Genomic DNA, 24839 nt, shown 5'->3' with positions numbered 1-24839 from the left:
TGAGGTGAAATCATAAAAATAAAGATATACTGTACTAACAATAGGCTAATAGGGCCTACTACTCTAGCCTATAAGATAGTCTTTACTGCCAGAATTTCTTCCCGAATATTACCTCAAAAACACCTTTAAGGAAGTGGTCACATTAAAGATATTTCAGACAATATTTTTTTTTAGGGAAAAGTCGCTTTTCCATTGTCCCTTTCAAACCAAGCAGCTTTATGTTGGTCAGGAGAACCAACTTTGAACACGAGCGAAATCTGCGCGTGGAACCTCAATTCGCTCACGTGAGTTCCTGGATTCCTCCTGCAATTACTAAATTTCCCCCGCGAGCGCACCGCACTTTATAAATCATTTCTGTCGCAGTACGTCTACAGAACTCCAAGACTAAATTATTGAGATGTCCGATGTTAGTAGAGTCATTAATTAACAGTGCATCATTTAAAGGAACAATTCACCCCAAATCAAACTGAGGTAAGTGTCATGCTTCATAGTAGTAAGACGGATAACTCGCTACATGGTTTAAACCTACAGACTTTCAGAGCTTTATCCAGTAATGTGTTCGCCATTTTAATGTTTCCTGGCTCTAGTTTAACTGATGTTTATTCAGTCTCTAGTCGAGTCTCCTTAAGTTTCTGCACAGGAAAATGTCATAAAAGTCTCTGGTGCGAAAGATCGCCAATGAATTTTTTAAAGGTCTATTGGTGGTTGCTAAACATTTTAATTATAATATTATAGTCAAAGTCAGTCATGTTGCTTTAGATATTAATTCGTTAGAAACTGTTATCCAATTCTTATACAAAATGACTTACTACTGAAGAGACAGATCTGAACCAACAGATTTAACCACTAAACTGTTGCTAGCAAATATTTCCTTATCATTATCTATAGAAAGCAGCTTGACTTATTGAAAAAGTAACTCAGATATTTTGTTGTAAATTTTAAAAGTAGCCTAATGTGTTACTAGTGACTTGAAAAAGTAATCAGATTAAAGGTGCACTATGTAGTATTTTTGCAGTAAAATATCCAAAAACCACCAGGCCGGTGTTTTGTTCAGCTGAGTTCTTACAATATCCCAAATATTTCCAACTATTTGTGAGAAAATTGCTACACTAACCAATGAGCTGAGATGTCTGAGGGAGTCGCCTGAATATTGTGTCATATCTGTGTTTTCCGGGATTATTCTACAGAAACGCATTACTCTTACTGCAGTGTGAATAAGTGTCACAGCAGCTACTGAGCGAACGCACAGAGTAACGTCATAACATCTTTTTAAACACACTTAAATGTGTGTCCCTACATAATAAAAGTCCCACTGCTCGTGAGCTGTGTTTTGCGCAAAAAGCGCTCCAGCGGTCTTGCTGAGCTCCTCAAAATTCTGTCCTGCTCTGCTTCATACTACAGTAAAGTTATGAACATGATTTCCTATCCCAATTATTTTCCACCGACTGCAAAGTGAAAACCACGTCTCAAGATTCTTAGCTCAAACTTGGCGTCATCAAAATATGCTTTTGTTTTGAATAGGCACCCCCTACTGGATGGAAAATTTACATATTGTAGCTATATGTAAGTCAAGTTACTTGTAATGCGTTACTCCTAACGCTGGTTATTATTGGTTTGTTTGAGCAGCCCTACACAGCCAAGGGCATACGTTTGAGTAGGGCTACTATTTTAACTGACCAATGGCAGACGGGGGTAATGTTAAAACTTTAGAAAGAAAAACTTTAAAAAATCAGAAATAAATTTGCATCGGGTAACACTAGTGATCCACAATAACACACTTCAGCTTTAAAAACAATATACAATTTCATAGGCTTCCAACAAAAATGTAATTCTGCCAGTTTTTGTTGCAGTCTTAACATTTCATATTAAACTCTTTTTAACATTACTAATAAAGAAATGTACATGTATGCCCAATATCAAATTTGATACATGTCTCCTTTGGGTTCACAGTGAACCTCATAACATTTTAATTATCTCCTCGTAAAAAAAACTACACCCATGTGACCCATCTCAATACTTAGTCTAAAATGGCAGCCGGACAAAATTACTTTAATAGCATCTGATATGTGGCGAGTGGTGATTTCTTTAACCGGGTATGCAGAGTGATAATCTTTTGTTTTAAAAATGTGTTTAATGTAATCTAAGAGAACATAATTTACAGCAACTGCCTAAAAAAACTACACAATTAAATGAGATTGCCCTTCTTATTTTTTTAGATGGGTTTTCATTTAATAGAAAAAGCTGCAGGAACTCAATAGATGATCATTTTGCCTTGTCTTTTTCCCAGGTACAGTGACTTGACAATGCCTACAGGAATTGGCACAGGGATAGTAAACAGGCAGAATTAAGTTTTTAGGAGGCCAGTCACTGCCTCAGGTACACATAGGGAAACAGTTACATTCTCCTTTGTTTTGCCTTTAGATGCTGTTTTTTTTTTTTACTGCACTGACATAATGGACTCCACTCTTCTGACTAATTCATACAGAAATCTTAATCATGCTTGAATTCTATCTGTATTTTCCTGTTATTTACTTGCAAAGTACTTATGTGTTTTTCCCTGCCAGACCTGGTACAGTGATCATTGCAAGGTTGTCTTTGGCAAGTATTATTTTAAATAGCTAGAGGAAGACAAGTTTTTCTACACCGGCTGTAAATTAGGACTATGGACTATTTTCATCCAGGTCAGCATTCCCAGAGGAGCTCATTTCTGGATGACCGTGCAACAGCATGCATTTTTTCAATATAAATCACCCAAAATTATGAGTGCTTTTTGTCATGTAGCTTGAAATGAGACTTCATGATCAAATCCTGAGCTTGAAAACTTTGGCTCACTTTTTGTTCTTTGCTTGACAAGCTGCTTTTAACCCTCGGTCTGTCTGTTGTGGGTAAAAATAAAAGGCAATTTCAGTTGATGGGGAGACAGATATGAATATGTGGATGAAATCCATGGATAAATACTGTTGTGTAAGAAGACATCAAGGGAGGCAAACAGTGTCTTTTAATAATACTCACCCCCTTTTGTCCTGTTCTTCTGTAAAAAGGTTTGAATACACTGAAACATATAATAGCGTAGATGGACATAACTGAATGGACAAATGCAGAAAGTAAATCACATGATCAGGGGCGTAGCACCAAATTTTGGGCCCTGGGTACAAACCATCTTGCTGGGCCCCCGTACCATGTATGTGTATGTATAGAAAACGGACTTCCCTGCCTTGGGCCCTGGTTACTCAGTACCCTTTATCCCCCCCAGTCCCTGCACATGATATGATACTTGTTCCACATCAAATTGCAAAACGGAAGTTGAAAGAATAGTTGAGCTCCTGGATACAATAAAAATATGATTGACAGGCATGAGAAGGGCTCATTTCCAGGATGGGAAGCTTTTGGAGGAAATCTCTGCTAAGGCTATTTTGCTCTCGCTGACATACCAGGTCAACGGCAGTCTTCATTTGTCTCGCAGTCATAGAAACGATTCAGAGAAATTATTTATTTTTACTCTATGCATATGTGCGCCTCACTAAAATACCCAGCAAGAGGCCATGTAACCCAACCTTATTGTCATGATCAGCCCACTTTGGATTAGCATTGCGCTAATCTACTTCAATTCAGATTTGCGGTGTGTGAACAGGAGTTTCTGGTTGTTAATGATGCTGCTGTCAAGGGGTCGACAGATAGAAGGTGAGAACATTTGTGAGGTCACACCAAGTCTTGCAGGTAATTTATGCTGAGTCAACTTTTGACCTCCTGTGTTTTTAGAACAGTCTTTAATCCTCAAGAGTTTTCCAACCTTGCATGATGGTTTGAGTGGGCCATTTAACATCACATTTTGTGCTGCATTTCTTTTGTAAAACTGTATGTTAGTCATTATTTGCTGTTTTTCTTCATTTAGTTAGTATATGTTCTGCCCTGATCATTTCTGTGTACATAAGAGGTTTCAAACAGAGTCATTTTAAATAGTTTTTTTCTTCTTCAAACTTAGCATCATGGTTGTTTTAACCCAATGGTTGAGTTGTTCTTACCCAGCAATTGGGTTGTCTTAAGCAACATTTAACCCAACCACTGGGTTAAAAGAACTCAACCATTGGGTTAAAACAACTCAATTGTTGGGTCGGTGCATTTTCAACCCAACTTGGGTTGTTTTTAACCCAGCATTTTTTAGAGTGTAAGATCTGACAATCAGATATCGTCAAGCCACAAACCCTCAGTTCCCTTTAGGGTGAAGTCCATATCTCACATTTTTCTCCCTCCCTCCCAATTTCATTTCAACTGCCTCCTCCGCCATGGTGTTTAAAGGACATTTTTTGGCCACAAGAGGACAAACCTTGGAGAAAAACAGAAATGTTTGCTGGATTCTCTCCATGTCGGAGATGTGAAATAGTAATTATGCGTTCATTGGGAACTCATAATTGCACATCTGTTTTTTATTTTATATTCCAAGAATGCAGTTATGTGCTTTGCATTTGAATGCCATTTCTTCGCATTCTGTAAGACGTTCAAGCGTATAAAGATGTGAATTGTCATCCCCCCCTTTGTAGCTGTTCTTGAGGTATAGAACAAAGTTTTTTTTCCTCCATTTTCCTCCAGAATATAACTACATACATACTTCAAAATAGCTTCCAGCTGAATTGAGCTACACCTCCCAAGTCTCATGGAAGACAGCAAGAATCCCAGCAGACCTATTGTTTTTAAGTAAACTAACTTTGCTAACAGTTTTATAACCTGGGCCTCGTAAAAGAGGGCCAGACTTTTGGTCAGTCCTCTGATTTGGCTGGAATCCCCATTTGCTTGTCGGTGTGGCAGCTGGCGGCGAGTATGTGTGTGTCCCTAAGGTGATATACGACTGCTGTGTCACGTTCCACATCTGACAACCATCCCAAGATGTACATCATCCATCCCTTTCCCTTTTCCATGTGATTCCTCAATAAAAGAGGGGGTGTGAATGTCGAAGCGGAGGGGAGGAGAGCAGAGAGAGAGGGGAAGGAATCAGAGCTCACACACAATCGGCATGCGTGAGAGAGAGAGTAAAAGAGAAACAGAGAGAGGGGAGAGAGCAAGTGGATGAGGGAGAGATCTAAAGGCAATTGTTGCTTAAGAAATTAAATTTCTGTCCTAGAGGAGCCAGCTGGGATTGGATATTGCAGGTTAAACAGCGCCAGGCAAAAGGTAAGACCACCAGTGTTTTAAAGGTGACCAGGTCATCACAGTTACTTTTTACTGGCTGCAAGGTTATCGCTGTATAATAGTTTTTTACTGTTTGTCTTGTGTGTGTGTGTGTGTGTTTTGATTTCTTATTCTTAAATATAATGTATTGTTCGCAAGAACAAAATATAGTCATTGATCTATACCTCACAATGCAGGAGTCCAGTTTTTACCTGATGTTTCTTAGTTCAGAGTGACGGTGCATATTAATTAGATTAGATACATAGTGATTTCTCTCAGAGTGACTCATAGCCAAATATAATGAGGCTCACATACGGTGTGCTGTGGGAGGTCGGTTGCTAAGGTAAGTCATCAGCATTTTATTGAGAATTCAGTCCCTGTCTGTGCAATGCACGCAGCTAAGACAGAGGTCGTTAGCCGAGCGCACCCGATGAAAAATCGTAGATATTCTGAGGATTGAGCTCAAAGAAGAGGTGAGCTATAACACACTTCCCCCCAGATGTTAGATGTAAAAGCTGGCAATGTCAACCAGTTTTATGTGTGCAACTCATTCATAATCAATACTACGTAATAGTCCTTTGACACCTTAATCAAGTATTAAAGCCTGAGGTATTTTCAGAAGATGACGACAGGCGCCAATTTGCACATCACATTAAAGCGGGAAGGTTAACAGGACAACATTTCAGGGTCTCTAATTGATTTAACTGGAAACCCCACCACAGCTTTGCTATGCACAGACCCTTTCATCCTTTAGCATTCCAATCAGACCGCCGCTTTTCTGAGAAGCTAAATGTAAAGCTAACATTAGTTTAGCAATGGCTCACATGGTGCCCCGGCTATTGGCAGCAAGCTCGTTCAAATCCATTGTGTTTGTCTTATCTTTATCACAGGGGATATATTTAGTGTAGGGTTTAGCTCTGGAGACGCGGGTTACTGGCGTCTGCGTGTGGTGGCAGTGCCCCTGGCATGCTGCTTAGGTTGCAGATGGGCATGGGAGGAGGGCTGCGGGGTGATCCCTGCAGGAATCTGCCCTTTGGTTTATTAAAAGCCGGTCAAACAATAGGGTGCTAAACAAGCAGAAAACAGTGACGTAACCCCTTCGTTGGAGGAGGGGGTTTGGGCATGTCAATGTGACTGAGAAGACAATTCTGCTTATTGGCAAATACTAGACCACACGCCTCACTCAACAAATGTGGACTCAGCTGCTGTCAGACCCTTCTGAAGTTTTGATATCCTTGTTAAAGTACTCCAGCGATGGGATGAAATCAGAGTGATTCACAGGGAACATGAATTGATTTACTTTAATTCTTTAATTTCTTGTATAACCAACAAATACACTTAATTATAATTATGTAAAAGTAGCGGGGCTTGCAATGGCTGCTGCGTGCACGTCTGATAAGTCCATGAAGGCCGTAGGGTGTCCATTTAGTAATTTTAAAGTTCAGAAAGGTGTTCACAAGCGCACCTTTCGCAGTGAATATGCGCTCTCTATGCACACTTTCGCAGAGCCCACAGCCCTGCACTGATGCGAGCTCCACAGTAGACTTCTTCCCGACAGTCAAAGAGGCGTTACATCACATAAGTGTGTAAGGAAGACTGCTTAGTGTTAAGGGTGCCATTTGGGACAGGGCCATTGAAAAAAAGTATGTGAAAAGGTAGTATGTCCAAATTCCCAGTGTTCATAAAACATAGGTTAACAGTACCCGGTTGACCAACTACTTCTGGCGAGATTCTGAAGTTTGCATCTTACAAACACTACACTAACTGTGAATGGCAGTGAAGGCATATAAAATGCATAAAGGCTGATTTATACTTCTGCGTCGGACCTGCGCCGTAGCCTCTACTCTGTGGGCTACGTGTCGATTTTCATTCATACTTTTGCGTCATTGTACGCACTGACATGCAGAGGGTGGATGTGTAACCCTGAGGGAAGGGTTCTGGCAGACCAATCACAGCAGTACGTATAGAATCGATGCTTTGTTACCATAAACTGTAAAAAAATATGGACGTAGTGTCCGTGACGTCACCCATAGGATTCTGATAAGCCGTTCTGAAGCTTAAAGTAGCTTTCCCGGATAACAGAAAATGGGCAAAAAGGCGGGATGTGGGCGGAGCTTAGGTGACGCAATGACTATAAATGGCAGATAAATGGCTATCCACCTGAAACCACGCCCTTAATTATGCAGAACTTTAAGGCTTTATATAACGTAAACGAATGAGTTATAAAAAAATTCACCCCCCTCACAGTTGTCATGAAGGTCATAATTAGCCTTATAGGCCAAAACCACAATTTGTACCAGGCTGTAAACTTTTTCTGCTGTAAAGTTAAGAGTTTTAACAGGGGGCTCAATGAGATTCTGCTCCCTTCTGGAGCCTGTCCCTAGTGGCCAGTTGAGGAATTGCTGTTTACATTACTTCCGTATTGGCTTCAAGAGAGATCACTTGAGGTTGCCGCTTGGTTGTTACGTTGTAGGTTATGCTTGCAACACGCAGCCTACAATGTAGCTATGGCTTGCACTCGACGCAGAAGTATAAATTGGGCTTAAGTCGCATGAAAAAGACAACATGGTGGATTTAATACATTCAGATTTCATTCATACTGTATAGAATGTACTTTTTATAATGGTCGCAAAGTTCATATTCAAATGTACTTGGACAGTTTGAGGACCCAGCATATTTCAGAGCAAACTAGTGACTTCCAGTCAGTGAATCACTTACACAAACAATTCATTCAGAAACGTGACAACTGTGTGTTGCTTTGAGATGCACAATTCTGCGTTGACTACTTTTGGAACTATTTTCGTTGACTGCGAAAAAACACACAAGCTAATATCCAATATTGTCTAAAATAAGATACTCAATATTAGCATTTTGTTTATTGAACTGTTGCATAAAAGCAATATTATTATTATTATTACAACATAATTGCTTAATCGTTAAAATTAAATTATAATGATACAATTATTTTCTCAGCATAGTCTGGTCTGAAGGCATTAGACGACTTCAACATGGATTACCTCAAAAATTGAGCTCTAACTTCAAATAAGCCTGTTTCTGCACAACAATGTTGGGGAAGCTATAACTAATAATGTGGATTCAAAGTCTCAATCCACATAATCCAAGCCCTTAAAATGACAGTCTGTGCTTTATCTTAAGCAGAAAAACAGCAAGGGTAAGAACAGAACAGGAGACAAAGACTGAGACATCAAGAGCCATGATCCCCTGTTCAGTGTCTGCAAAGAGCAACCACCATATGAATATGCCCTGACATGAAAAGCTCATGGTGATCCTATTGTGTTATATACTCTAAATCAAATAGACACTAGCTATGAGAAGATGAAAAGCAACACTGAATAGTGTGCAATGACTCCTGCCGCACAGCCCCTAACCTGTGGCTGCTTTTGAATGTCAGGAATTTCACAGTCCTAATGGTGCAGACGCCGAGGCCCCTCTCCAGCCTTGCCTCGGCCTGAGAGGATCAGCCATGATCAAAAGATCCATACTCTATTTCCACAACCACCAGTGCCCTGCCTAGGGACAGTTCATTCCAGGGGTCCGCTCCCTAAGTGGCGTTATAGCCGCTGACGGGACTCCCGTTTAGGACACAGTCCCTAGGCGAGCAGTCTGGGTTTGAGAGTTCAGTGCAACGGGGTTCTGGCATGTCTCACCAGATCCTGGCTCTTGCCTTCCTCTTAAATTAGTTTATTGTTTTTTTTCTTCCTGTGGGATCATATTTGGCAGTTATTAAATATGAAAAAAAAATGCATCTTGCAACTTGGAAATATTGAGGGATAGTTCGCCCAAAATCATTTACTTACCTCATGCCATTCAAATTACTTTCTTCTCTAAAACTCGAAGATATTTTGAAGAATGTTTCAACTGTTTTTATCCAAACAATAAGCCAGTGGGCTTCAAAACAACACGGACAAAAACACTTTTTTCATTCTTCAAAATCTCCTTTTGTGTTCCACAAGAATAAAGAAAACCATATCAGTTTGGAACGACATGAGAACGAGTAAATGCAAAAGATGTATATACACCAATATGGTTCACTTGTGTTACTTATGCATGGAAGAAACTGCAACGCAAAATATGAGGAAATAAGTCCCGCCTTTAAAATAAGAGCCAATCGCCAATTGGTAAAGTTATCGCAGCTGCCATTTGAAGCAGGACAGTTAAAAGAGTGTCCTCGCACATGTAATAGCTAGACCAATGTGAAATAGTTGCCTATATAAAGTAATTTAAGCATAAAAAAACAACATGAGATATTTCATGTCAGATTTTGTTGCTGATTTAAAATGTTTTTGAGATTTTGGTATTTCACTAAGTAGATAGAGGTTGGTTTTGCATGCCTGAAGTAATTGCAAATATGGCCACTAAGTTTAACAATGAATCATACTGTGGAGAGAAATTTTTTGGGTTAAACACTTTGGGTTTAGACAACTCCAAAAATGTCTATGCTGAGAAAAACAAGTTCTTGTCTCTGAATTTTTTTAAGGAAACATTCGAGTACAGCTTGCATCAGATAGTTGCTAGGTCAGATTCCAGCATGTCAAAGCTAATTTTCCTAGTCTATAAACTTTAAATATTTCAGTTTACAAATCGAAAAAGGAGATATAAAGCCAGAGAGGGAAACGATTCCTCTGGTCAGAGGTGGACAGATGTGGTGGACGTCGTCTCAGAGGGATTGTAAGTCCTTCTGTTGTTTGTAGACACACTGGGCTTTATAAATCTACAGGCCGAAGCAGGTGGTGGTCAACATTACCTTAGACTGAAAACTGGGGAGCAATACACCAACAACTGTCCTTACAGCATTAGAAGCCTTTAACCGATGAAGCTGCCATGGATGGTTGCGCCATGAGGTCACCGTCTCATTGTTTATGAACTAAATTGGATCTGTAGTTATCTTTTGAGCTGGGGTGTCTACACTGCATTGTTATGGCCCATTACAGTGACTACAGATCAGTACAGCAGACACTTTCGACCAGGTTTGAATGTCAACAGTCTTGCCTGGGCATGATGATGATGAAGATGGCGGCTGGTATGCCCGAAATTAAATAAACGACAAAGCGAGCGTGTCCTATATCTGAAGCATCCGAGTTAAGAACAGACTGTGATGTGTGCTTGTGTAAACCCAGCAACACATGCTCTCCGGTGCAGTTAAACATTTCAGGGACTATTTATTTAAACAGGCAAATTGATACCTAAAATCCTTACACGAGGAATGCTAAAGTTAAATGAGTCGCTCCGGTAAGAAAAACACAAGGAGAACGTTTCAAATTAGCCTGATGTGTTTGTGATTTTGAAGTAATTGCGGGTTTCGAAATCAAATTTGAAAGAGGTTTAGACATAATGCAAGACATTGCTTTAGTGAATGATAATTTCCTCTCTGTCTGATCCAGGTTTGAGGAGTCGGATACTCTGAGGGCTCTGCTACTCTTTCTCCCCCTCATTACACCAAACCGTTTAGCAGTCGTAGCTCAGTGAATTTAACTGCCGCACACAAAACATTGTCATGAGGACTGTAAAGCACTAAGCTCATGAAAAAATAAGTATGTGTACCTAAGTTGGCAATTGTTTCACTGTCATGAGAGAACTTGCACTAAGACTTATTTCTTTTTATGAAAAATTCATTTCTGGGGAAATTCGCTCCAGGCTGTTTATTAATATATTAGGTTTCTTTGCCGTGTAATAAAAACACCATGTTTTTTCAGTGTTGGGATTGTTAGAATAACAGTACAGCAGTCTGCCAGAGCTCCTCATACATCACAGCCCACTTATTCCTGGCTGGAGACATGGCAGCAATCACCTTAACCAGCTGGCAGAGGCACAACAGACGTCTGTCTCGGGTCATCTGTCACTGACGGGTTCTCACGCAGACAAACTCCCACTCTCCCTTACGTTGCACCTTACCTCACCTGCCCAGTCCCTCCACTAACAACTTAAACAGCTCCGTTAACTGGGAGTAACGTGAGAAAACATTGCCTGTAATAGCGCTCTCAGGTGGGTTTCTTTTCTGCAGCTTGCATCCTGGACTAACCCTGGTTCCTTTCTTTACCCACAGATATCCTCAGGCCACTCAGGGGGATGGCTGAGTTTAAAGAGAACGCTCACTACACGTTTCGGTTCACGTATGTGGCATCAAAACAGTGGAGACCTCTTCGTTGTCTTCTGTAGGAGACGGCCAAGCTTTCTTTTATTTTACCTGTGGAAATTGTGGACAATATGAGGAACTCGGTCGCTCTAGGCAAGCCTGGGATTCTACTTCTTCTGGTCACATGTCCTCTGCTGACTATCCTGCAGGGTGTCACCTGTAAGGCAGAGAGTGGACACTTAGGGGACAATGATCCTGACAGGTGTATGAGGCATCATTTTGTTGAGACCATCACACATCCTATCTACAAATGTAATTCGAAGGTAAGAACTGAAAATTCTCTCAGTCTAATCCTGTGCCATATAAAAATGTTTAAAAAGTCCATACGATATTTTTTTAGCTCAAAAAATGTCTTCAAAATTTCTATGAATATTTTGCCTGTTTGTTCTAAAGTGCCAGTCAGACCAAGTTGGTAGCCAAAAAAAAAAAGTGTTGTAAAATTTAGAAATTTCAAATTTAAATCTGAGCAAAACCTTAAACATTGATTGAACAATGATTCACGATTCACAATACCGAACTCAGTAACCAATTGACTACACAAGTCTAAAAGAAATCACTAACACACAAGCAAGTTAAAGGCTGTGAAACGTCTTGACTTATTAAAAAGAATGGCTCATTAAAGAGTCATGAGACACGCATAAAACTTTCCAGTATCAAGGCAATGGCGACTTGATTTCAGATTATTGTTACACATTTGTTTTTGTCACATATCATCAGTATGGACTTCTTGAGGTCTTTGTTTTTTTTTAAAGAAAAAGAAAAAAAGCTCTTATTAGCATTCAAGTGAAAGGCTCCCATGTTGCTTATTGAATTACAAAAATGGTCTGGGAGGTCAGGTCTTCCTGTAAGACAATACACTCTCTACTCCCACAACTTTTCTACTAACAAGCTGCTTAAAAACAAATCAAGTCTCCTGATGCTTTGGAAGGATTTACATTTAAATACTAACCCCAGAGATGTCCCTCATAATTAGAACCCAAGGCTGAGAAGAAACCTTGTTTTCATTTATTGAATCAGATAGCATGGCTGGCTTGTCTAATGACCTCTACCTTTAACTACTTTGACACCTTGGCAAGGAACACTGCCTGACTGTGCGGCCCAAAGCCATGCCAGAAATAAGCACTCATGAGGTGCATAAAATGTCTGGGGGTGGCACAGTTCCAGGGCTCCACACAGTGCTACGTCTGAGTCATTTTTTGGTTATCGAAACAATAGAGTGCCTCAGATACATACCCTCAAAATAAGCCATCGATAATAAACATTGTGGGATGAGTTCCAGATGCTCTGATTCACCTGTACCCCCCAGAAGGACAGCCTATCGTGAACTGTATATATCGTGAATTGAGTTTCTCAGGCTCCCGCTCTTACAAACCCAGCTGGGCTGTATCAACAAATATTCAATTTCGAATAAACTGAAGATGAGCTAGTCAGCCACCTGTGCTGGAGCTAAAAATCTTCATTCTGCAAGCATTACACAAACTGTATTTTATAATTACCAGACAAACAAGCTGATTATCCAAAAGCAGCGAGTTGAAAATGGAAAACGCAGTTATTTAAAGTTTTATTCAAGATTCCAAGTAAAGCAGCTGAATCTCTCTAAAGTAATTAAAACCGACTCTGTGTACACGATTGCTTCCAGAAAGTAATTATTGAATAGGGCTGGGTAAAAATACTGATATTCCAATTAATCATAATCTTCATCTTTCCAGATTCCTAAAATCCCAGGAACTATCCTTTCTGTTGCCTTCACCGTTTGGCGCACTCCTAGTACTTTATTAAAGTGATGGGAAGAATGGATCGTTCTCATCAGTTTGCAGTCTTTATCTTTGAATTTTATTCTGCAAAATGAGCTAATCTTTATTCAAGACATTTTGTCCATTTAATATCATTAAATGTTTTTTTTTTCAAAAGGAAAATTCACTGCATGATCATACCAGTCTGATCTGGATATTTGGAATTAGGAAGATTATTATAACAAAGCAAAGGATAAATTATAATAAAAATCACCTCCCGAGTCCTGAGTCTTTTGTTAATTTTTCAGTGACAGACACAATGAATGAATAATTCATTAAGTACCATCAGTCATATGGAAGATGTCATATTTTTTTGAGTTTGCAGTGTGAATTTTAATGTAATAAGATATAACAATACAGCGTAACTGTTAGATTCATGAACAAATATCCCTTTTAGTGATTCAAAACATTCAAAGCAACGAGTGTAGTCAGATTCATTGCCAAATGACTCTGAGCCGGTGCTTTTAAATGAATCAAACACATTCAGCGTAACCAGTGTAGTCAAATTCATGGCCAAATGTCTCTGAGCCGGTTTTATTTAGTAAATCAAAAAACATTCAGTGCTGCCAATGTAGTCAGATTCATGGCCAAATGACTCTGAGCCAGTGCTTTTACAACAATCCAAAACATTCAGCGCAAACAGTCAGATTGATGAACAAATGACTCTTATGAGGCAGTTCTATTTAGTCAATCAAAAAACATTCAGTGCAACTAGTGAAGTCAAATTCATGGCCAATTGACTCTGAGCCGGTAATTTTAAATTAATCAAAAGCATTCAGAGCAACCAGTGTAGTCAGATTGATGAATAAATGACTCTTATGAGGCAGTTCTTTAAGTGAATCAAAAAATAAATCACAGCAGCCAGCGTATCGAAAGGAAAATATATTTACCAATATATTACTTGAAATATATTATTATATATTGTAAATACATGGAATAATATATTGATGGTATTATACAATATATTATATATTCCTGTAATATATTGCAAAATATACCAATGATTGCCGCTTTCATATATTGCAATATATTAGAGAATATAAATTTTAAATCCCATATATGTGAATATATTGCCTAATGTATTACATGATATTTTCCAATATACTGCAATATATTTTTGTTTCGTTACGGTAGTCAGATTGATGGCCAAATGACTCTGAGCCAGTTCTATTTAGTGAATCAAAAACATTCAGTGCAACCATTGTAGTAGGCTACACTCTAAAAACTTATACTATGATTTACTCAATTTTTTTGGTGAAACATTTTTACACTAAAAAAATTGAGTACATTTTAAAGCTGTGAAATCAGTTATAGACACCATATGAACTGAGTAAATGTAAGTAAAAAAATTAAGTAGATCTGAGTAACTGCATTTGTTACATTAACAAATTCAATTAAGTAGAAAAAATTGGGTAAAAAGCATTTAAAAACCAATATTTATGACTAATATGAACAGCTTTTATTTATGAGTATTACTAACTTGTATAGTATAACTTTAATTTCCTCTAAACTTTTGTAAAATACTCCACAGTCCACACAAACACACTTATACATGACATGGCCTTTATTGTCGACTAGTACAGCAATAACGTTACAGCATATATTACTGTTTTGACATGTAAAGAATAACAGTTATTTTACAACATTTAAACTCATGTAACAAACATTTTAGAAGTAAAAATTAAACATTTAAAAGTATTTCAAGTGTAATCAACCGGTCTGTTATCCCATTTCCACCGTATCAGCGCTGTTTCTCGAGCCTGAGATGGACTAACGTTAGCGGTCTGCGGGTGGACTTTGAACTTGAGACCGCTGTCCTGCGTTTCATTCGTAACTGAAAGATGCTGAGAGGCGCCAGACTCCATAACCTGACAATAAACAAACAGTGCCCAGTTTTAATAAGATTTTATCATCCAAATTCATTATCTTTACGAATTAAAGTTGTGTGTTTTGAGCAACACAGCAGGCGTTTCAAAGACCAACGCCACACGTTAACTTAAGGTGACTCGCACTGTCCCTGTATGTTGTTTTGAATTAAATAAAATGCCTTTTAGCACAGTAATGATTATTTAGATTTAAAAAAACATACAAACCTGAATTTAACAGAGGAAATGCCCCAATTCTGCGACGCTGAGAAGAAGAAACTGCTCTGTCTGGTGACTGAGGAGAATTCAAATATGCACTCACTCAACCGTCGAGCTGTCGTCACGTCAGAGGGTGGGGGAGGGGCGCATTGTTTTAATCGAGTAAACTTACTCAATTTCTTCAGTGTGTGTTAAATATTAATAATCTTAATTTTAATTAAGTAATATTTGTGGTTCTTGAAACAGATCGGTTTAATTCTCCATTCTCAAATATTTTGAAATAAATTTCACAAATGTATTAAGTATATTTAAAATAAATAATTGGTTATTTGAATACTAAATTATTTTAGTGAAAAAAACTTAAATATAACTATAAATTTTAGACAAAATTAACTGTTGGATTTTTAGTCAATTATTTTGGTATGTTTCACTAAAACCATCAAGTAAATGATATTGAGAGATTTTATTAAGTTAATAAAGTTAATTATTACTGTGATATTTACTAAGCCACTGAATTATTTTTTAGAGTGTAGCACTCACAAATTACATCACATTTGTGAGTGATATTGCTTTTATACAAGTTAATATTTCCCAAAAAATCCAGACAAAAAGAGTGACACAAACTATGTGTTGTTGGACTTGACACTCTTTGAACTCTAAAAGTAACTCTATAACAGTTTTAGAAGCTGCCCTGTGTAATTTTCAACATCAGGAGAGAGACTTTATTTTTAAATGAAAGCAAAATGTTTTTTATAACTGAAATATGCCAAAATAAATGGGACTCAAATCAAATTGAATCAAACTAGAGAGCTTGTGAATTGGAAAATCAGCTACTTAACAGCAAGACCTACACTCTAAAAAAATGCTGGGTTAAAAACAACCCAAGTTGGGTTGAAAATGGACAAACCCAGAAATTGGGTTGTTTGAATGGGTCCATTCACTGGGTTCAAACAACCCAATTTCTGGGTTTGTCCATTTTCAACCCAACTTGGGTTGTTTTTAACCAAGAATTTTTAGAGTGTATATAGCCAGACCATTTTGTATCAAACAACTAACTCAACAGTTTATTCGTTTCTGATTGACAGATCTCAGCATGTACACGGGCCCATTGTCTAAAAGCAGCACAATGGATTAAGCTCAACTCAGTCACCTTTAAAGAAGCCTATTACACATTGCATTAGTTATGAGGATGGCTGTTGCGTCCATGCAAATTTCAGCAGTGCTACACAATAGGATCCACCTGCGCAGTCACTCTGAGATAAATATAGAGGGGAAGAAGAGCTTACATCTGCTGCCCAGCTTTTGTCACCTTGCCATATTTCCTTGGATATTCATCTTCCGTGGCCACACACCTCCACTGCACCACCCTCTGAAATCCCCCACATCTATCCTCCGATTGTTTTACGAACATGGCAGTATGCCCACAGTTTCGGTTGACATAAAATAATGACATCAGCTAAAAGCAGCAAGTCAATGCCACTTCATTCATAGATGTCGGACCATGAGTGATGCATATCGGGTGCTTTTTGGCCTCAGACAGACTAGTGTTCCTTATAATGGGGGTGACACTCCACTAACACTATGCAGCTGAAAGACAACATGACATAGGAGTCCATTTACGGAGTGTTCAGGAATGTGGCGGCCTGTGGTCTGGCCAGCACCTCATATTCCAAATCAGTAGACCATTGATCTGGGTCACGTTTGTGTCCATCATTGCAGATGAGCATCACTCATTAACCTTTAATTACTAGGGAACTCTTATGTAGGACAGAACTTTTCAAAGGGGGATTTTTCTGATGAGCGAATCTTCCTTTATCAGCCAGTGAACAGCCAGCGATGTAGCCAGGTGGATCACTGACCCCCCATAAATCGGTCCTGCGAAGTGCAAAGCCTTTCATCTGTCACACAACAATCCTCACAAAGCAGATGAGGCAAATTTGTGAGATTGAGGTATTTGGGGGAGTCAAGTAGCCTGAGCATCCAGGTCTGGGAGAGATCAACCACACTCCCATCACCATGCAGGTGCAAGGTCAAAGTGAGAGAGTACACAAGCTTTCTTTTGTTCAACACTGCAAACTTTCTCAGGAAGCTTATCTTAGTCCTGACACAGGGTTCAAATTAGGGATGGCACAGGACTCTTGCTTTATAATAACTAAAAAAGCTTGTGCAGACAATGGAGGTGCTCTCCAGAGGATGCACTGGTTGTCAGAAACTCTTACACAAATTCCACAGTTTTTTTTTGTTTTGATGTCATTACAAAAATTGTGCAGGACAATTTGGGACTTGAGATTCTGATGATCGTTTGCTCCCTCATCTTTTGAGTGGCACACACACACACACACACACACACACACACACACACACACACACACACCTGGTGCACTATCTTTCTAAGAACTCGCGTAATGGTTTTTATACTGTACAAACCATATATTTTATGCCCCTACACTACCCCTACACCTAAACCTACCCATCACACACAACGTTCTGCCTTTTTACATTTGCAAAAGAACTTATTCTGCATGATTTATAAACTTTTGCACCCACAGTGACACGAGTCCCTATGAGTCTGTGTGTATTGTGCGCCTTGAATTTGTCATGTTCGTCAATCACTAAGCAATCAATGAACTTTTGCCATAAAAACACCCTGCTTGTATGATATATTTATTTTTTTGAAAAAAATAAATAGGGGAAAAGGACTAAAAACACATTTTGCCATACGGTTCTTTCCATACTTATCTATAACTATAACTAAAACTATATATATATCAGCTTACACTCCTTGCCATTTTTTGGGATTTCCGCCTGGATCTGGCCTACCCAAATTGAAAAGCTTCCCATACACACATACAGTAGTCTAGGTTCAAAATGTTGGTGTCATTTTACAGGAAACCCTTTGAAGTTACATAAAACACAGCTAAAAGTGATACACATGTAAGTATATGTTGTCTAAGCTGTAATAACCCACCAAAAAATAGGCGCTTTTTGATTTTTTTTCTCATAAATTCCTTTTTGAAAGTGTGTAACTAGGAACTGTGTGCTCTAGGAACCTGCAGACAGTCTGGGCTATTTCAACTAAATTACAGAAAATAGTGGAAAAAAGAAGTTTGTCTGTGTCATGTTGTATGACAGATTTATTCAAATGGGTCTGTAGGGGTCTGTATATATATATACACTCACCTAAAGGATTATTAGGAACACCATACTGATTTGACCCACCTTCACCTTCAGAACTGCCTTAATTCTATGTGGGATTGATCCAACAAGGTGCTGAAAGCATTCTTTGAAATGTTGGCCCATATTCATAGGAGAGCATCTTGCAGTTGATGGAGATTTGTGGGATGCACATCCAGGGCATGAAGCTCCCGTTCCACCACATCCCAAAGATGCTCTATTGGGTTGAGATCTGGTGACTGTGGGGCCATTTTAGTACAGTGAACTAATTGTCATGTTCAAGAAACCAATTTAAAATGATTCGAACTTTGGTGCATTATCTTGCTGGTGTAGCCATCAGAGGATGGGTACATGGTGGTCATAAAGGGATGGACATGGTCAGAAACAATGCTCAGGTAGGCCGTGGCATTTAAATGATGGGCGATTGGCACTAAGGGGCCTAAAGTGTGCCGAGAAAACAACCCCACACCATTAAACCACCACCACCAGCCTGCACAGTGGTAACAAGGCATGATGGATCCATGTTCTTATTCTGTTTACGCCAAATTCTGACTGAAAAAGATGTCAGAACCCCCCCCCCCCCCCCCCCCCCCCCCCCCATCTGAATGTTTGTTTCAACAGAAATCGAGACTCATCAGACCAGGCAACATTTTTCCAGTGTTGCCTGTTCAACTGTCCAATTTTGGTGAGCTTATGCAAATTGTAGCCTCTTTTTCCTATTTGTAGCAGAGATAAGTGGTACCCGGGGGGTGAGCTTTTGCTGTTGTAGCCCATCCACCTCAAGGTTGTGCGTGTTGTGGCTTCACAAATGCTTTGCTGCATACCTCGGTGGTAACGAGTGGTTATTTCAGTCAAAGTTGCTCTTCTATCAGCTTGAATCAGTCGGCCCATTCTCCTCTGACCTCTAGCATCAACAAGGCATTTTCACCCACAGGACTGCCACTTACTAGATGTTTTTCCCTTTTCACGCCATTCTTTGTAAACCCTAGAAATGGTTGTGCGTGAAAATCCCAGTATCTGAGCAGATTGTGAAATACTCAGTCCGGCCCGTCAGGCACCAACAACCATGCCACGCTCAAACTTGCTTAAATCGCCTTTCTTTCCCATTCTGACATTCAGTTTGGAGTTCAGAAGATTGTCTTGACCAGGACCACACCCCTAAATGCATTGAAGCAACTGCCATGTGATTGCTTGATTAGATAATTGCATTAATGAGAAATTGAACAGGTGGTCCTAATAATCATTTAGGTGTGTGTATATACAGTATGTGCTTTTGCAACATTGTGCTACACAGTCATGGCTAGTAAAGCTAATTTGAAATTGAAAACAACAAAAAAGATAGATAGATAGATAGATAGATAGATGGATAGATGGATAGATAGATAGATAGATAGATAGATAGATAGATAGATAGATAGATAGATAGATAGATAGATAGATAGATAGATAGATAGATAGAGAGGTATTTAAATGAAAATGTGACAAGATAATGATATTGACAACCTTTTACTCAAACATGGAACTAACTGATCCTTTTATGCTCTACAGATGGTTCTCCTAGCTCGATGTGAGGGTCACTGCAGCCACACGTCCCGCTCAGACCCACTGATCTCTTTCAGCTCTGTCTTGAAGCAGCCTTTCAAAAGCACTTGCTTCTGCTGCCGTCCACACACCTCCAAACTGAAAGCGGTACGTCTGCGATGCTCGGGTGGGACACGGATAACCGCTACTTACCGTTACATCCTTGCGTGCAGCTGCGAGGAGTGCAGCTGAATAAATTTGTCATGGAGAAAGACCCTCTGGCTGAAACACATAAAAAAATAAATAAAAAAAAGTTGAAGGTACGCTTTATTGCTGATGATTCAGAGCAACCATTTCACGATTCATTAGCACTGCCAACAACCCATCAAGACTTCAAGAAGAATCACATCACATGTAATGCGGCGCATGCACTCGGATTTCCAGATGTTGGCCCGCCCGTCGCACCTACGCATGCGCTCAACCAGTCAATTTACTTTTATTGCATTCCATTGTTTTGATCACTGCGTGTGTAAAATAGCGGATGCCGACAACAACATTGTAAATCTTGAGGGAAATTTGATGAAGCTGAGGGGGGGTCACTTTGGCGGACTACGTTTAACGATATCTGAGAGATTGGATACACAGACCAGGACAGAAGGCTGGATGTTTGCAGACAATGCAAGTGGTGAACTATATAAGTTTGATTTAAAACTAAGATAGAATTGAAATGGATAGTTCACCCCCCAAAAATATCTGTCATTATTTACTCCTGTCATTCCACACCTGCATGACTTTATATTAACACAAAATAAGTTGGTTTTAATGGTTTTATTCAACAAATGTCAGTGTAGTCCAAAACGACACCAGTATAGAAAAAAAAAATTGTTCTACTGAAGAAAGTTGTTAACTTTGTGGTGAACTATTCCTTTAAGGTCTATTGCCCACATGCTCTGGCATACATTTTTGATTCATTATACCGGCTTAATATTTGAACAATAAAAAAAATACTCTTGTAAAAAATAATGTTGCCAATTTTCGACTTTGTAAACCTCCTACAGGACTTTACTGTGAGGTTCACGGTAATCTGCCATGCCAGACTGTATGTGGAAAATGTCAGTGTTAAGACTGTTTATTTCATCATCAAAGTCTCGCAATGGCTCATGACACATAATAGCAGCAAGTTGTCAAGCTAATCACGTACAGTTATAATAACTATGATGTTTGCATTGTGGAATTGAACAGTAAATGACAAATACCATGTATAAAAACTGAAAGAAAATGTATTGTTCCTCAAATTTCTCTAATCTGTGGAAATAAATTTACCCTCTACAAACTGCTGAAACTGTATCGCATGGGAAATTATGACAATTTGCTTGCTGGACAGGTTTGTACTCCACTACAAACATGACAGCTTTTTGGGCTCCGCACATGAATCTAATAAACAGTGCCCTTTTGTTTTTAAAGACTGACTGGCTGCCTTGTGCTAGCTGTCTTGTTACACATACTTTGGCTCCTCGATACAATGTGACTTTCAGTGGGGCTATAATTAACTTAATGGCTAATTTGACAGCATGACAGACAGTCCACATAATAGCTGTCAGTTGAGTTCTCTGTAATTTTTATGACATCTCCCTACACGATCGACGAGTCGAGGCACCCGAATGACACATCATGTTGTTCTCTGACCTTCCGTTTATTCTAACGGAACGTTCCAGGTGTGTTTCTTTATCCCCTTTCAAACAAGTGATAACACAAGCAAAATCGACAAGTGATTCAAACAAAATGGGGTTAAATATATTGCCTGATTACTATTAATTGAAGTTTGTTGGCCCAAGAGTGTGACTTTTCCTTATTGTGCGGTGTCCAATTGAAAAAAAACCCATTTAAAACACATTTAACCATCTAAAACACAAACAAGGTACGTTTTTTTCTTTCCAAAAAGGAGCAAGTTACAAAAATGCCATGATTAAAAGACAACGACCAACACATTTGCGCTATTGTGATCATTATGACTAATATACATTTGATCTCTCATAATGTGAGACAGTGAAGTATTCTGTCCTCTGACTTTAATAGCCTGAAGCCAATATCAGCTGCAATATTTCATTAGTGAAACTGTAATGTTATTCGCTCTTCTTTTTTACTCACTTGCTCTTTGAAATAATCCTTCTTCCCTAGACTTGCATGCACAGCTTTTGTGATAAAATCTGTTGTCAGTAAAAGCAGACAAATAATTATTTATACAAAAACAAAAAAACTGTATATCAAGCAAATGGTTTGAAAAAGGATGTGCACCTCATTCAGCTATATATGCTGTTGAATTTTGTTGGAGTTTTTGTCTACAACAAATTATTATTATTATTATTTTACATTTAATCTATGATATAACTAGAAGCATCAGGAAGTATTATTTATTTCATCAACATCTTTATATCCCCCTTGGACCCAGCAATAGACTTTTGTCCCCTGTAGTGGATATTATACTTTAGTGAGTTTCTGTGACATCATACACATCAGAGTTTTAAGTCAGGATGTCCTGTAAAGAGCACATTCAGGGCTTTGCACAGATACCAAATGTTTGGAGGTTTCACCAGGACAACAACTTCTTCTAGGTCTTTAAAAATGGCTGACATTAATGTTTAGCACTCTTATGAAAATATGATAATATTTAAAACAATATAAAAACAAATATATTGTTATCCACAAATAAATGTAAAGCAATTCACAAAAAATAAATAATTTTACAAATCAATAGAATGAGATCCACAAATATATGCAGGAGTTTCACAAAAATGAATTAGATTCACAAATAAATACAATGACATTTGTGAATAACAAAATAATCCACACATATATTTTATGTCACAAACACACAACTCTGCCTTGTGTTCATTTGTGAATCGCTTTCTGTGCATTTGTGGATCTCTTCTTGCAGGCTCCTAGCCTGACAAGCCAGACCCACATCAAGATGTTTGGTCTGGAAACACCATTGACAGGGCTCAGTCCGAGGGGCGGGATAAACGGTTGTCTTTCAAACTCCCTCTGCACGCGATAGGATAGCGCTACAACCAACCAGAGCAACGAAGGTGAAACAGAGTTGATAGATTAAACATTCGCCGTATCCGGTCGGCAAAACGAACACCTTCCCTTCTTAAAAATGACTTCAGTTCCGTTCTTTGTTCTTTTCTCAGAGAAAAGCTTAACTCCAAGTCTTCCAGAGTCGCGGTCAGAGCTGATTCGAAAGACCGCCGTTCGCCAGTTTCTGTGTTTACTAGAAGCACGCAAACGCAACTCCGCCAACTCCGGCCCCGCCCACCGACTCTATACACGATGTGATTGGCCCGGCAAGAGTTAGGGGATTACAGCTCAGAAGTGTATTGAGAGTTGCTAGAGGACACTCGGGAAGATTAGATTTGCTGCCGCTAGAGTGCGTCTAGATTTCTAGGCTAGCAGGCTCCGAGTCTGCAGCTTCATACTACTCGTGGATTTTGTAACATTTCTAGCATCTAGACACAAATCCACAAATAGGTAGACTCCACCCACCGGCTACTTAAGTCAATCAGATACCGGCCATATGGTGCTGACCAATCGTAGGCAAGCAGATCACTGCTAAAGCTATTATATCCAGATGCTATCTGTCATTTCAACAGTTTTTAGATTCTCTGAGATATTTCTGTCAAATGCGTTTATATTCATTCAAGGAATAACGTATCTAGCACCTGAATGTAAAGAGTTGAATAAATTGGTTGCCCTGTTTTTTTAACCACCATTTAAAACTCCTTTCTTGGGTAAATTATATATATTCTTGCATCATTCCTTCATATTCACCTGTTGTGTATTTTTTTCGAGTATCAAAATAACATTAGGTTAACAACATTAAAAATAAAAATAAAACACTATGCCAGTAGATGGCGGAAGAGGAACACTTATTGGCTCATTAGCCTTTTTTCTATTTTGAATGAATTTTTATAGTTAATCACATTTATACCACTAAAATAACAATTTTCGTTACTTTTTTGTACTGGAATGAATGTTAAATATATAGGCTAATTGTAGGGAACATACAAAGTCTAATGAAAAACAAAAATATCTGACTACTTCACGAGAAATCGTTATTTAAATCATGGCTGCGCTGTTTGTTATGATGAGAGGATTTGTAGATAGTGGGGCGATCCGTGTAAAAACTTGAAGTAAAATGTATTCAGTGTTTTGAGACTGTATGAAACTTGTTTTGATCGATACTGATATGATTCTCATTCACTGTAAATTAAACGATTGGTTATTATTTTCAATAGAAATGCACGTGATGGCTACAACACTCAACTGTAAAATCATATGTTGTACTCTCGTGACCCAAATGAAGATTAATGTTGTCTCTTCTTTATCTCTCCCCAGAATAAAATGCTATACTGTAAACCCTTGGCGAAGTCAATGCATATTGTGTTAATATTTGCCACAAATTGCTGCAAACATAGTGAAAATGCTGTCCATCCTGCTTAATCCTATTTACAGAGTTGTGTGTTTGTGACAAAAAAAAAATATGTGTGTATTTTTTTGTTATTCACAAATGTTATTGTATTTATTTGTGAATCTAATTCATTTTTGTGAAACTCCTGCATATATTTGTGGATCTCATTCAATTGATTTGTGAAATTATTATTATTATTTGTGAATCGCATTACATTTATTTGTGGATAACAATATATTTGTTTGGAATAAAGCAACAATAATACCCCCATATTTTACCAACATATTGCATAAAGTTAAATATTATATCAATGCATTCAGTTATATATTGTATAACATAGTTATCATCTTTAAAAAAAAAATTGTTTAAAAAAATCCTGAAACTTAAAAAATGATTGGTGAATTAAAAATAAATCCCATTGTTTTTGCCTATATGCAATTTCATGTCATTTAACAACTGAGTCATGTTGTCTACAGACAAAA

At 38.5% G+C, this 24839-nt stretch overlaps 1 protein-coding gene across 2 annotated transcripts; it reads left to right on the top strand.

The window, feature by feature from the left end:
- Positions 1-252: 252 nt before the first annotated feature.
- On the top strand, positions 253-24839 carry ndp (norrin cystine knot growth factor NDP). 2 transcript variants are annotated; one of them, XM_067444112.1, is made up of 3 exons: positions 253-471; positions 11228-11580; positions 19917-24839. In XM_067444112.1, the coding sequence occupies exons 2-3, from the start codon at positions 11389-11391 to the stop codon at positions 20139-20141; spliced, it is 417 nt and encodes a 138-aa protein (XP_067300213.1). In that variant the 5' UTR covers positions 253-471; positions 11228-11388; the 3' UTR covers positions 20142-24839. The 2 variants fall into 2 exon arrangements, with proteins under 2 accessions (XP_067300213.1, XP_067300212.1); XM_067444111.1 differs by lacking the exon at positions 253-471 and adding an exon at positions 4981-5166.

Source organism: Pseudorasbora parva, chromosome 5 (assembly GCF_024679245.1).
Source record: "Pseudorasbora parva isolate DD20220531a chromosome 5, ASM2467924v1, whole genome shotgun sequence".
Taxonomy (NCBI): Eukaryota; Metazoa; Chordata; class Actinopteri; order Cypriniformes; family Gobionidae; genus Pseudorasbora; species Pseudorasbora parva.
The sequence above is the reverse complement of the archived record's forward strand: the minus strand, read 5'-3'. Positions and strand labels throughout refer to the sequence as shown.

Bases quoted from the DNA above. Each gene is read 5' to 3' on its own strand.
- ndp (XM_067444112.1), top strand. From the start codon at position 11,389: ATGAGGAACTCGGTCGCTCTAGGCAAGCCTGGGATTCTACTTCTTCTG. The intron at 11,581-19,916 runs GTAAGAACTGAA...TATGCTCTACAG, and splicing joins TCTACAAATGTAATTCGAAG to ATGGTTCTCCTAGCTCGATG.